The following is a 15,105-nucleotide window of genomic DNA, read 5'->3' as shown; positions in this document are numbered from 1 at the left end:
CATTCTTGTGCGCTTGGTAAACACAAGGAATGCAAAGGGAATTGAATTGTTATTCCTTGATTGATTTCATTCCTGTGTTTAATATAATTGGAATGGAATGAAATATGAATATCAAAAAAATATTTATTCAAAAATATTTTTGTCAAATACTCCATTTTTCTTGTTGTGTATATGTGGTGTTGTGTATGTACGTGTGGCGGTGTGTGTGTATGGGGTGTTGTGTGTGTGCATATGTGTTACTGTGCGTGCGTGTGTGTGTGCGCGCGGTGGTGGTGGGGTGTGTATGTGTGGGGGGTTTTCAATTATTTAAAATTTTAATTTTATTATAAAATTGTGACGATATTAAATTTAAATATAATATAAAATAATATTTATATAATTTTGTTAAAATTGAAATAAGAAGAAAGAGAAACGAAATGGAATGGAATGAAATGGTCATTCCTTAGCTAAATTATAAATGAATGGATGTAATGACTGTTCTAATGTGGAATGGAAATGACCATGCCAAATGAAATGATATGAAATGGTAATTCATAAAAAAAAAAAAATTTATCAAGCAAAGAAATGGAATGGAAGTAGGAATATCATTCCATCCTATCATACTGAGTAGGGCCTACGGATTTTTCTTGAGATTATTAACGGTTGTTATTCTTTATCATTAGTTTATTATAAATAGGGCAATATTAATTGTTTTAGAAGTCTCTCTTTAACTAAGCGTAATTTATTTTAAATAGAGTTATGTTTCATAGTATTTTTTTCCGTCTCAACTATGTTAGGGTATTTCTTTTGGTTATAGATATTAAGAAATTATATTGTGGTCATGTTTGGTTGGCGGGAAAGTAAGTTGGCAAGGAAAATGATTCCTGGGAAAATAAGTCCCAGGAATATGATTCCTAGTAACTTTACTTTCTTATGTTTGGACAATATCAAGATTTTAAATTTATATTTAATTTAAGCACCAAACCAAAAATATACTTATTATTTTTTTATTTATAAAAAAATAATATTGTAAAATTTTTAATAAATTTTTTAATTATAAATAATAATAGTTTATATTATTATATTTATTATGATGGATAATTTAAATATGGATTATCCATCATAATATATGCTAATATAATTATAATTATAGTTACATGGAGTATTATATTCATTTATTATAATAATAAATATAATAATTATTATACTATAATTATAATATTTACGAATATTATAATTAAATAAATTTTATAAATTAAAATTGCAGTATGACTTTATTGATTAATTATTAACTTATAAAATATAATAATTATTATTTATTATATAATTTATATTATATAATTATATTTTAATTATTAATTATTAATTAATTATGAATTACTATTATGAATCATTATAAAATATAGTTATAATTATGATAATTTTAGTTATAGTTATTTATTATAGTTAACTTAAGTATGATTTATAAATTTAAATTAGTTTTAAAATATTGTAATTAATAATAATAATAATAATAATAATAATAATAATAATAATAATAATAATAATAATAATAACAATAAAACTATACTATATTGCTTAAATATGTAAGAATCCTAAAACTGGCAAAAAGAATACCTAAGAAAAGTTAGGATTCAGAATCCTGGAAAGTTGAACTAACTTTCTTTATTCTCGGATTCTGATTACTTTCCCAATTTTATTAAAAACCGAAACAAACACATGAATTTAAAATTTAAGGAATTAGATTACTTTCTCATACAGAATCCTGACAACCAAACATGGCCTGTAGGAAAAATAAGAGATAGTAAAATAAGTGATGGAGTAAAGTAAGAGTGATTATATATTTTATTTTTTATAGAAAAGAAAATCATTCAACTTTGTTATAATGTACTCAAAAAGAATATGACTCAACTTAGTTGGGAGTTGGGACGAAGGAAGAAAATGTTATTTGTTCATGAATATATTGAGTTCAACATATTTATTGTAACCTTTATGGACGAGGAGTTTATTTTTGTAGAAAAAAGGGAATCTTAGTCACACCAGTAACTCATAAATTTATAACAATATCATCATGGATTGGATTTAACATGCGGAAAATTAGATTATTCTGATAATAACACGAGTTTTAATGCGCAATTAGTAAAGTATGAGAAACAGAAAATGAAAGAGATAGGAAAAAGTAAGAAAGATGGGATAATGAAAGTAGAAAGCAATGTTAGTGGGTTATAGGACCAAATTAATTTTTTGGGATGATCCAAAATTGGTTAAAAAGTTTCCATTTTTAGACGGAGCCGTCCAAAATGGATTGATTCCAACTCGTTTTCAAATGTATGGAACGAAATAATTCGAAACACAATATACTCCAAATGACTAAAATCATAAAAACTGTCATATGTTTAAGACCACGTTATACCCTAAACAAAATACCCTACACTATGAAATTGAGTTTTTAATTGAGTGAACTGCCTAATTGGGCCATAGACTTGTATGCTCTCACTTTTGCGGTGTCTAAACAAAATTAATATCACCAGCGGTACCTGGGCTTGTAGTTATGCACGTTTGAAGGTTTTTTGCACTTTTTGACACTTTTACTGGACATTATAACCCTCGAAGGGGTGAAGGGCTATTTCGTCGTCTGTACCTTGCGCAGACATCTTAATTTCCCAAGATTTGTCATTATATCTTTGAAATACCTTTTCCCTTTTTTACTATATATCATTCATCTTCTTCGTTTTCTTCTTCAATGTCCCTTGGACATATGTTCTAGGTTTCCCCGTCAACGTCAATGATCTCCAAATGTGGGGGTGGCGATGGTGGTGGTGGTTGTGGTGCTTGAGCTTGTCTTCCCCTTTTTCTCCACGGAGGCATCGCTTGATGAAAACGAAACTGGGGTGTGGCTTGATAGGGAGGGTGAAATGGCTGTAATGGTATAGGCGGTGGAAATGGGTGAAGTGGAAGATGGGGCGTCTTTTGAGCTTCCAAAAATGAAGTGGTAGGAATAGGAATGTTGGTCAATTTTTCGAATTGTGTTTAGGAAGATGGGCGTACAATACAACTTCTTTGTACTATTCTACTCTCTGAACATGAATTGAGATTAAATCATTTCAAACTTGTCCAAAATCCACTCAAATCCAGATGAAGACAACGAAAGATAGTGAGCGGACGAATTTGCCCTTCACCCTTCGGGGGTTAAAATGTCCAAAAAAAGTATCGAAAAGTGCAAAAAACCTTCAAACGTGCATAACTACAAGTCCGGGTACCGCTGGTGATATTAATTTTATTTAAGCACCGCAAAAGTGAGAGCATACAAGTCTAGGGCCCAATTAGGCAGTTTACTCTTTTTAATTTAACTGTATTAATTAGCTCATTATTTTTATTTGAATCAATATCAATGTACTACCCAAATAAAAGTGGCAGGCGATTATAACCGCCAACAAACAGTTAGTTGGAATAGCTATTCTTCTATCAATAGCATTGAAATAGCTATTCCTCAATCAATAGCATTATACTCTTCTTCTACAACTAAGCAATGAAACGATGAATACTATCACTTCTTCTACTCTATCTACTCTCTCAAACAGCTTTTTTAGCTACAATTCTTGCAGCAGAATCTCGATGGACATTCCCATCTCTCCGGTGATCCTGAGCTCTCGGCCAACACCGCTCAAATTTACTACTAAAATCTTTATCGTGGTCGAGGAAGTGGAGATGGATACACTGTTCATGTTGAAGTTTGAGCTATTTGATGTCAAGCTTAATGCAACGCACATAGTCATCCCTACAACCCACAAAAATCCTGCCCCCGATCATCACTGGGGAAGAAAAGATATCGCCTTCCAGGTCCAGTCGAGCAAATTCCTCGACTTTGTACATATTGGAGTCGACTCTAAGAACAAAAATACTACCAGAACTGTCGCAGACACAGATTAACCTGAAAAGAATGAGGAAGAGTTATGGTTACATTACAAGCAATGTAACACCAAACCATAAACAATCACCTGTCAGATGAGCTGGAGTTGTTGGACATCAACTGGGTGTTCTCATCTACATAAGGAGACGAAGTGATTGGACGTCCTAATGTGTGCTTCCAGATCAGATTACCCATCTCCTGAAATTATAAATTACAGCATGACAAGCGAATTAGTTAATTTTTTGTATTATGCTCCAAGCTATATGAATATCCCACAATTCCAGTTGATTCTTGTGATGTGGAAACGAGACACAACAGGTTAAGAATTCAACTTAACAAAGATGGAGGCTTAAAAACATGCATAAAGCCAATCTCACCATCTCAAAAGAATAGATGCATCCATCTCTAGAGCATATGAGCACCTGTACACAAATTAAGTTAAATAACGTTGTACCCGGAACTGATGAAAATAACAGCCTGTCAGACAATAGATTTCAGCTATGCTTGCAAGGTTTAATGTTTATAGTACTCTGTAAATCAATATATTAACCATACATTATACACTAATGCAGAATCTAGCAACAAAAGTTTGTGTATGTCTCTGGAGCCTGATTTATCATGCTGGTTAAGATAATCTTACTTGTTTCTAGGTGGAAGAAATTGGTTTTTAGAGTTCATCTGTCAATATTGGATTCTCTTTCATGCTTACCAGGAGTTTCAACTTAATAGAAAAATGGATGCATAAAATATAGGAAAAGAGGGTTGAGCTTGTTTTGGAGAAGCATATACTATGAGCAATGGGTAAAGATTCAACTTATAGAACTTTACCAATAAGCTTAACCTCTTCAACTACCAACTATGTTTGATAGTGTTACAAAGAAGACTGGTGCAAGCATAGACCAGCCATTGGCTTGCTGCTGCCACAGCTGCTATAGACTTGGCTATTGTCTTAGTTCTCTAGAGGCTGCTTCTATCAGTAGGAGCAACTAGGTTTGTTTTCTGATAGTTCTTTATACCTTGAGTATCAGTTATAGTTCATTATTGAGTTCATATTGGTGTATGATTTACCTTCCATCTAACAAATATCAACATATTTAAGAGCAAAAAGATTTGTTTTGAGCAGTAGACCCAACCTTACAGTTATATTCTACTCAAACCGCTTCTGGAACTAAAAACCAACCTGAGAAGGCAATGCTTGAGTTGTGCAGGGTCCAGCAAAAATTGGCCCACCAGTACTGACCTGAAGCAAGAAGTGAATGAGGATAAGGTACTAATATTCTACATGAGTGTCATCTTGATAAAAACAGTTTTTTACACTTCTTCATGGATAAAAATACACACGGGCTTTATCACAAAAAAAGAAGCCACATCATGGAAGCATCAATGAGATGCCTCCAAGTGACTAAACCTATGAATATTAAGAATAAACACTGGAGTGACCACATGCCTGGGACAATTTGTTTGTTTGATTGTCCATAAACACCTAACAGCATTTGCACCCACAATATATAAATTAGCCTCTGACAGAACTAGTTATTTCCTATGGGGAGTAACTTTTAACTCAAACGTGAATGAAGGAAAACAAAGGTTGAGTATTGAGATAAGTGTCAGAAACAACACCAGTGGAAAATGTGAAAGAAATGCATCAAACATTTTGAATCAGGAAGAAGCCACTAATTCGTCAAGCACGAGGATTTGTAATAACTCAATAATCTCTCAGCAGCCAAGTAACTTGTGTACCCAGCACTAATATGGAAAATCTTAACTAGCATTAGCCACAAACGTCATTTAATAATTAATGTCAAGATGATAGAGAACATGACTAAGCAGAAAATTATCCAGTACCTTCCAAACAATGGACCCACAGGTTCTGAGGACAACAACAGTCCCATCTACCAAGCAACAAATTACTGCAACTCAAAAAACAAAATAACATGAATGACGTATCTCAACGGCCAGTAAAAGTTCACTACTGTATGAACATGGACTTAATGGTAATAAATTAACAATACATGCAAAAAAAATGATAACTGAAGGCAAGGTATAATTTCTCAGCAGATAAGCTTAAAAGATCATGCTCCTAAAATATGGAAGAAACTGAATTGCAAAGAAATGGCATCATAATGATGGAAACAAGTCTTTATACTGATTAAGGAAATCAAGAAACAAAACCAGATGGTTAAATGATAACTGTACATACTATTTCCATCAGAAGAATTGATTGAAAGAGATCCAAAAACAGGTGCCCCCACGTCTTGCTTCCATAACTTCTTAAAGGGAAGATTCTACATAACACATAAAATCTCATATGAGGAAAAGCCATCTGCATTGCATCTCAGGTGAGTGTCTGACAGTTCCCCACAAGATAAAGCAAAGGAAAAACTGAATAAATAAATAAAAGATATCATCGAAAACAAGAAAGAATGAAAAATACAATATACTTACTCACTAAGCCAGGTAAGTGAAAACAATGGAGAACGTAAATCACATGTGATGATACAAGATTCAATCAAATATATATCCATGATGACGTTACATTGTTTCTTTAATACGCAAATGCCAAATTGTTGAGAGGAGCATCCAAATATAAATGTTTTAAACAGTGAGCACAACAAATCTTGTAACTTCTCAGTATCTACATAAATAATGAAGTGTTTCCAGACAATGTAATATTTTGTACTAAAATGAATTAACCATTCCACAAACATGATCTAGGTGCATGATTTCTGAATCTACCTCAATTAGTTGTTACAAGCCTGTTAACAGAAAAGAATTAGGTAAAGTTTGATTTTAGTCGATGCTTTTTGTTAAATTTGGTGATCAAAGAAGAAGACAAATACCGAAAAGAGAATCTTATAGAAAAAATGTTAGAATTTGAGGTCTCAAACCTTAATTTCCAATGCTGTAACATGCCCATTGGTGGATGCTACATAAAGCATTTGTTGCATCTGTAAAGCCAAAAGAAAGCCCACAAGCTAAGCAAATAGTCCATATAAAAAGAAAACTAAATGTGATCATGCTAAGCAGCTGTAAATAATCTTGATGTCCATTAGGGCATATATAAATACAAATAATCACTGACTAGATTCTTAGGGCACATAATGAAGATGGTCAGTTGATTTATGCATTTACACATACAATATATGTCTGGAAGTAAATTGAGTCTCTATATCATATGGTGTACTTTAATAAATGCATCAACAGATATTTGAATCCTTATAACCACATCTAGATGTGAGATGACAAAGAAATTCCCTCACTGTCTCCAATCACATTAACATCCTAGAAGGCCAAATATATATTCAAACATTGTCCTGAAATTCTCAATTTGTATATTCAAATTTACGGTACAACCTAAAATCAGTACCTAAAGAAAGAAGCTAAGGATAGGCAGCAAAACAGTTTGAGAATAAGGGTTTCTTAACAGCATCTACCAAAAGATGGGCTAGCGATCTGTTGAAGTCTGCTGATGGTATGGCAATCCAAGACTGAAACATTTAACAAAAATAGTCCTTCCATAGCAGAGGATAGCTTTAATATTATGACATGAGACATGAGAATAACTTATTTTCCTGAGAATCACAAATAGGCAACACTCATTGCAGGTGTAACTTATTTTCCTGAGAATCACAAACAGGCAACACTCATTGCAGGTGGTGTTTCTCGCTTAATCTTATAATATATCATGAAAAGTGAACATTGTTTTTTAATGGCCCTGGATTTGTAATTTAATGGCAATAAAAGTTTGCCAGTGCCCCTTGCTGCATTAAGATCTTCTGATAGCATATGTACGCCGTAGAGGGTCTCCAAACATGGGAAGATAGATATCATTGATTATTGAGTTGTTTTAGTTATTTGAATTATTCAGTCTTGACTCTTGTTCACCAAGCTTCACATGAGCGGGATTTTGTTTGGGACTGTTAGGGTTTTGAATGAGGTTACTGTCATTCTGGTTTTCTGGAGGATTTGGGACAGCTTTGCTGTAGCCCTCTTTGAGGAGTTCTGCATTCTGTTATTGTAATCAGTTTTCAGGTCTACTGATTGTTCACCTTATTGCTATCATCACCGTAAAATATTAATTCTAAGCATGAGCTTTCCACAATTAATATTTTACAGTGATGATCTAAGCATGAGCTTTCCACAATCAGAGTTAGATTAATAGCTGGAACACATCATTAGAACTTGTAAACTTAGTCGATATAAAAGATAACAAAACAATTAAAAGTAGAAGATCAACCCCGGAAATACAAGACATCATAGATTGGTTTTGGGGCTACGGGAAATGGTGATAAGATGAATGAATAGTCAAGGCCCCTTCGTTAATAAAGATGCATGCCATAATGAATTTGCCAAACTAACCTCATTTATAGCAGGTGAACCAAATATACTCCCCCCACAAGGAAGTTTATAAATACAGCAGTAGCTTTTGTAGTCAATGGCATACAGACTGTGGTCATAAGATCCACACCTAGTAAAGTGTTAACTCACAGGTAAATACATTTGAGCAAGAAAATGATATGCAGCAGGTTTAGCTACATGTTCATATCAGCTGCTTTGTAAATAAAACAAATACTATAAAAAAAGTATTTATCAAAATAAAGCTTCATTTTCATTTTGCACAGGTATAGCACCACATTGATATCCATACAGATAAAAAGTAAAAAATGAATAAAATCCAAAAGAGACTCAAGCACACAGGGGAATTGAAATATCAGCATCTATGTTGAAAACTCCCAATCTTAGTTAACAATAATGCAACAGATTGATTCATACTTAGGGATAAAAAAATAAAAAAATGTTATATATAAAGGTGTTAAAAACTAGTTTTTCAAAAAAAAGCATGAAGGATTACCAAACCAAATGTCTGCACTTGTCAACCACTGGCTGCGATTTTACCTTCAAAAGTTCGAAGAAATAGGAATCAATAAAGTTAATTGAAAGTTTTACACCGGTTTCAAGAAATGGGCAGTGAAACTAAATAAAATAGCAGTAATAAGATGCAACCAACCAGCCAGTTTTGAAAGGTTTATGATCCAAAAGCAATAAATTATATGGTCTTAGGGTTTAGTATCCAGTATCTTAATCAACTAAATATGTACATGTACTTTTCATATATGTCAGGAAAAACATTAATTGTTTCAACAGAGAGGAAATCCCTACAAACATACTGTAAGAGAGACTTCATATGCACAAAATCAAATGAAAACTAAAAAGAAAAGGATAAAATCTTATCCAAATATACATTTCTATTCTACACTTCCATTAATGATGAAAGGAAGCAAGGTTAGGATGTTACCATACCTCACCATTAGTTTGAAAACTCCATTTGACATTGCCATTTGAAAAGTGAAGGAAGTAAATATTTCCTTGGTAACAACCAACTACAATCTACAAAATCCACCCAAATCAATCTAGAGTTTTTCCGAAAGGAACAAACGAGTTAGGACATCAGTCGAGAAAATAACATGAGACCAAACCTGAGAAAGTTCATTGACAATTGCAGCTGAACATTCTACACGACCATCTAATCTAGTCTCCCATTGAACAATTCCACTGCACAATGTAAATAGTAATGATTTTCAGGTAAAAACGTTTTTGATGATAACTAACACATTGCCAAGATTAGATCACAACAAATCACTGGTCATGGCACAGTCCACTGTAAAACTACTTCATTAAGCACTCTATACCAATGTATGAGTGAGAAAGAGCAATATGATGAAACTATACCTTGTGACAAAACTAAGGCAGCAGCTATTTTGAGACTCCCATCTAAAAAACTACAAATATAAGAGTTTTTCTAAAGCAAATACTTTAACGCAGATACTTCCTGCAGTTCTTTTATAAACTAACATCAGGGGACTAACAGAAACAGTTCATCAGAGCAGATGAACAAGCAACCAGATACAACCAAATATCATAAAAAGGTATCATAATTAGGTGCCTGCCGTAGGCAATAGAGATTTACATTTTCATATCTAGTTATTACAACATGGACATTGTTTTGAAATTTGAACTAACAGAACTTCAAGCAATATTACCTTCTTCCATCTATACAAACAAATTTGTTCGAGTGAGATCCAATGAACAGGTAGATATTACTTCCTCTGGAAACCACAAGAGGTGATGCATCAACACAAGAACCCATGTCAACTTTCCAAAGTTCCCGCATAAATCCTTTTCCATCTCCTGGTACAATGTTGGACCCGATACTATTGCATAAGTAACTTCTGTCACATTTCCTTCCATGCACGCTTTTGTTGCATCGACTAAACGAGCATTCAGTTTGCACTGCAGTGGGATTCCACAAACTATTGGTAGGGCTTTGTTTCTCCGAGGAACAGGCATTTGACTCTGTCTTTGACTTCTTGGTAGGATTATAAATGCCTCCATCAGTATCAGCCTGAACTAACATTTTATTAGTCTTGTCAAGAAGAGTACTGGAAATACTTGATTCCCTTGATAAAATCCTGCCTTCCGGCCTTCTGGAATCTATTTCCAAATCAGTATCAGTTTCTAGATGAGAACTGGGTGACAAAAGGGCCATTTGAAGCCTCGACGGAGTAGGGTAAGTGTATAGAAACTTCATATGGATTCCCAGCTTGAATGAGACATAAGCTGCAGATATAGAATTACCGCCCATCACAAAAAAATTGTCATCAGCTGAAACCTTCTCAACCATTAACACTTCAGAAAAGGCCTGAATATGGAAAAAATACATGAATATTAGGAAGTTTCATAGTAAGGAGGTTTAAAATTTATGTGATCTGCAAGGAGAACCTTTCTGATGACTTGAATGAGGTGGTCCTGAGGAATTTCTCCGATATCAATCCGGGATTGTTGGTCAGGAAGTGTTGAATCAGCTAATGAAAGGAAGTCAACCTTCCCTGAAGATGTCAAAGGAAATGAGTTGGTTAACATGATGTTGACTGGTATCATTATCCTTGGAAGCTTGCCAAGTAACCAATTTTTAAGGGCAGTTTTTAAGAGTTTATCATGTTTGGCAGTTTTCTCCATCACCACATGAGCTTCAAGAAGTAAGAATTCTCCATCAACCTCGCGGGATAACACTGCTGCATCAGCTACATCAGGATGATCCCGCAACGCACTCTCGATTTCCTCAAGAGCAATTCGATTCCCACTAACCTTTACAATACGATCCTTCCTTCCAAGACAAACCAGATCACCACTAGGGAGCTTTCTGGCAAAATCACCAGTTTTATAATAATGCTGAACTTTACATCCATTAGCATCATGTTCAGAAGACAAAGTCCCATCTGCTAAGGGCTTGAGATATGGATGGTCAAAGTAACCTGCTGCAACACATAGTCCACCAACATATATCTCCCCTTCATGTGGAGTATTTTCACCATGAAGAACCACATCACAGTTAGACATAGGTAAACCAATTGGTACACTGGTTAGCACCTCCTTTTCCAGAAGCAGGGACAATCTTTTGCAGTCGAAGTATGTACAGTCACCTGTCACCTAAATTTGAAACACACATGCTTATATCTGTGAGAACTAAGAGGTAGTACAAAAAAAGAGAGGTGAACTGATATTTAATCCAGAATACAGAAGTTTTTTCTTTAGAACAAAGCAGTACAAGGTGCCTGCCACTGGTCCAAATGGCTGGAAAATATGCACATGCCAAATATAATTGGAATAGCAGGATTTATTGACGTATAATCAGCTTCCACATGCATACAGGAGAAACACTGTATTTAGAAAATACTAATAAATAGAGTTTTTAATTCGGAAAAATAACCTGATGTATACATCTTTAGATTTATAAAGGTTAAACTGATGAATACATCAGGACCAATCAGAAGCTTAAACAAGTACCAAGTTTTTCAGATCTAACCTCAGTGCTACCATAAAGATTCAATATCGAAGTCTTGGGTAGTGACTTCAGAAGCATATTGTACAAGGGAATATTCAGAACTTCACCACTTAGCACAAGTAACTTCAGTGAGTCTTGAATTGCTGCTAATAATGGACCTCGTAGAGAAGGAAGGATTGTCCTCATTAAGGACGGTACTGCTACAAATCTGCTAATGAAGTATTCCTGGAGGAGAGCTGCTTTTAAGTAGTAGTTTGCACACTCAAAATAATAATATGCATAATTTAGCTGTCCATTTGAATTGATCAGAGCATAGTATCGTTTTAGGAAAACAAATAATACTACTACATAAATTTTATAATGTTACATATCTCAGTTGTCCTAGAAGCATAAGATGCAGACTCAATACACTTCCCTACACCTAGATAGCCAATAATATAATCTGCATATCAAGAAATAAAGGAGTATTTAACTAACTATGGAGAACTAGACACATTCTACCACTACAACTCTTCATCGAAAATCAAATTTGTTGACATTATCACTATTCGGCATTCAGTAACATAGTGGTTTTCAGTTGGGTCTCACGTCAAGCATTATAAACATCACGTTGCAGCACATCATTTAAAATGTACCTGTAAAAAGTCTATAATACAAAATACATTTTCTTTTAGCTGACTGAAAGGAGGTATCACCAACGTACAAGTAGAGAGTATCGATCCAAGAAACTCTTGCATGTGATCAATGAAGCTTATTGATGTTTTGAAAAGCACTACATCTCCTTCGTGTAGAGGATACATGTCTTGCATCCATAAAAACCGATTAAGAAGACCTACAATAATTTCGTTCTGCCATGAGAGCACTGGCGTGGGTGAACAAATTAAATGATCTAGACTTGTCACAATTATCTGAAAATATATATTGAAACAGGGGACCTCATACTTAATAATAAGGAAATTGACATGAATGCTCACCTATTTCAGTGCCACATACACCTTTAGGTTTTCCAGTTGATCCTGATGTATACATCAAGTAACAGAATGATCTTAAGCTTTCATTTTCACAAGGCCAACCCAATATTATATGAGACTCTCTGTTAATGGTCTCCTTCACAGAAAAAGACAAAACAGGAATTCGTCCTTCATCAACAAGCCATTCTGATGAATCAAGCCTGTGAAAACTATTCCCCTCGATTGACTTATCAGTCCCAATGACTAGATCAGCTTTTGAATATGATAATAGTGACAATATCCTTTCTGTCGGCCAACTGGGATCAAGAGGCATGAATGCTTCCCCGCATCTTAAAATCGAAAGGACGGCGACAATGTACTCCACGGATGGCTCCATATATATTCCTACCACTTTTGGAATGTGCATGTTCCTAGTCTTAGTTGGCTGTTGTGCACTTTGACTTGAGCTTTCCAAATATTCAGAAATGTGTACAGACTTGTCACTTACAATATTATCTGAAAAACATTCAAATATAAGTACAATATCCAATTAAAATTATACAAGTCTGCTAGACAATATCCCTGTACAATTACATAGGAATAGGATGATAAAGTTTATGTCAGTTTAAGGCTTTAGGAGGCTCCATATTATCCTCCCACGTCTTCTGATTAATTCAGTTGGCTACATGGCAATGTTTACTCAAAGCATTACAACTTCAAGCGCCAATAGCTAAGCACTACTTCCAGAGATGTAAAATGCATGCTATTCGTTTAAAATAGATAACATAGCATAAAATCGGTTCTGACTTCTAATTACTCTTTATTCATCTCAACACGTTTCCTTGTCTAATTTACTCTTAATCCGGTAACAAAATGTTCCTACCTCAAATTTATCCAAATGATCCGCTGCAACTTGCAAGTAGCAATCATGTCAAATTCCAGATTAGCATGGGAAATTTATGCTAAGAAATAGTACTATATTTTCTTCAATTAACTAGAGTAGTGTAGCAAAAACAGTTCACTTTAGTAAAGAAAATACTTAGTGCTAGAGCAAACAAATACATCGCTAGTCTAAAACATTCGCCTATACCTGAACGAGGTTTGATCAAAGACGGCTTAGTGGTGGTGCCATCGAGAACTCGCCTTAGCCGGAAACTGAGATTTTCGACGGCGGAGAGCATATCGGAGAAAGTGAAGTGCTCGTCGCCATCATAAAGCGGAGGTCGGGATTCCGCGGTGGCGAATTTTTGCGCGGAATCGCGGGCAATTGAGGAGGCGTGTATAACGGCTATCTTGTTGGGGGATTTAGAGGCGGCTTTATAGAACTCGTGCGATATGCAGCACGGCGACCTCCTGCACTCCGCCGCTCCGGCGCCGGACATTTTAATTTCGAGTAGCCGGAGTGAAGAAGGTTTCAAGTTAAGTCTAGGATTATTATTAAAAATCTAAAGCAAAAAAATTACTCGAATTTCCAAATCAACTTAATTGGAGTATGAAATTGAAGTTATAGTCTAACTTGTGTCAATAAACATCAAACTAAAAAATAAAATACTTATTATTTTCTTTAATAAAAAAAGTAATAATATTAAATTTTTAATAAATTATTAATTACAAGTGATAATAATTATATTATTATATTTATCATTACAATGGATAGTTTAAATATAGATCATCCATCATATTATATAATAATATAATTGTCATTATACTTACATAGAGTGTTATAATCATAAATAATTATAATAATAAATATTATTATTACTATTATTATTATTATTATTATTATTATTATTATTATTATATTTATGGATTTTATAATTAAATAAATTTTTATAATTTAAAATTTCACTACAATTTTATTGATTAATTATTATTTTTTAAAATAATAATAAGTTATTATAATATTATTTATATTATATAATTATATTTTAATTATTTAATAAATTATTAATTATTATGATGATAATGACAATTATATATAAATATGATAATAATATAGTTATATATATATGATAAATTTAATTATAGTTATTTATTATACTGAAATTAAGTATGATTTTATAATTTTAAATTACTTTTAAAATATTATATTTAATAATAATAATAATAATATTGCATTAAATATGTAAGAATTCTAAAACTGGGAAAAATAATACCTAAGAAAAGTTAGGATTCAGGATCATGGAAAGTTTACTAATTTTCCTTGCCTTAGGATTCTGATTACTTTTCCAGTTTGATTAAAACCCGAAACGAACATAGGAATTTAAAATGTAAGGAATCAGATTACTTTTCCAGACAGAATCCTGACAACCAAACATTGCTATTGATTTTTTTGATAAATTTTGAAATGTTGACGTGACACGTGAATATCATCATGTCTGATTGAATTTCGTGGTGTATATTATAGATAATCAAAAAACATA

General features: G+C 33.4%; 1 protein-coding gene across 1 annotated transcript; it reads right to left on the bottom strand.

Moving 5' to 3' along the window:
* Positions 1–3,420: 3,420 nt before the first annotated feature.
* On the bottom strand, positions 3,421–14,145 carry LOC125201956 (AMP-dependent synthetase and ligase family protein). Its single transcript, XM_048100263.2, has 17 exons — positions 13,773–14,145; positions 12,707–13,198; positions 12,368–12,564; positions 11,754–11,957; positions 10,670–11,377; positions 9,931–10,589; positions 9,367–9,442; positions 9,191–9,277; positions 8,742–8,785; positions 8,249–8,357; positions 6,778–6,837; positions 6,090–6,174; positions 5,735–5,799; positions 5,070–5,129; positions 4,267–4,311; positions 3,978–4,087; positions 3,421–3,910 (listed from the first exon to the last, which is right to left on the bottom strand). The coding sequence occupies exons 1-17, from the start codon at positions 14,062–14,064 to the stop codon at positions 3,718–3,720; spliced, it is 3,486 nt and encodes a 1,161-aa protein (XP_047956220.1). The 5' UTR covers positions 14,065–14,145; the 3' UTR covers positions 3,421–3,717.
* Between the last annotated feature and the right edge of the window lie 960 nt (positions 14,146–15,105).

Source organism: Salvia hispanica, chromosome 2 (genome assembly GCF_029641045.1).
Source record: "Salvia hispanica isolate PSC_SH4W2 chromosome 2, Shi_PSC_v1, whole genome shotgun sequence".
Classification (NCBI taxonomy): Eukaryota; Viridiplantae; Streptophyta; class Magnoliopsida; order Lamiales; family Lamiaceae; genus Salvia; species Salvia hispanica.
Note: the sequence above shows the minus strand (reverse complement) of the source record. Positions and strands in the feature narration are given on the sequence as shown.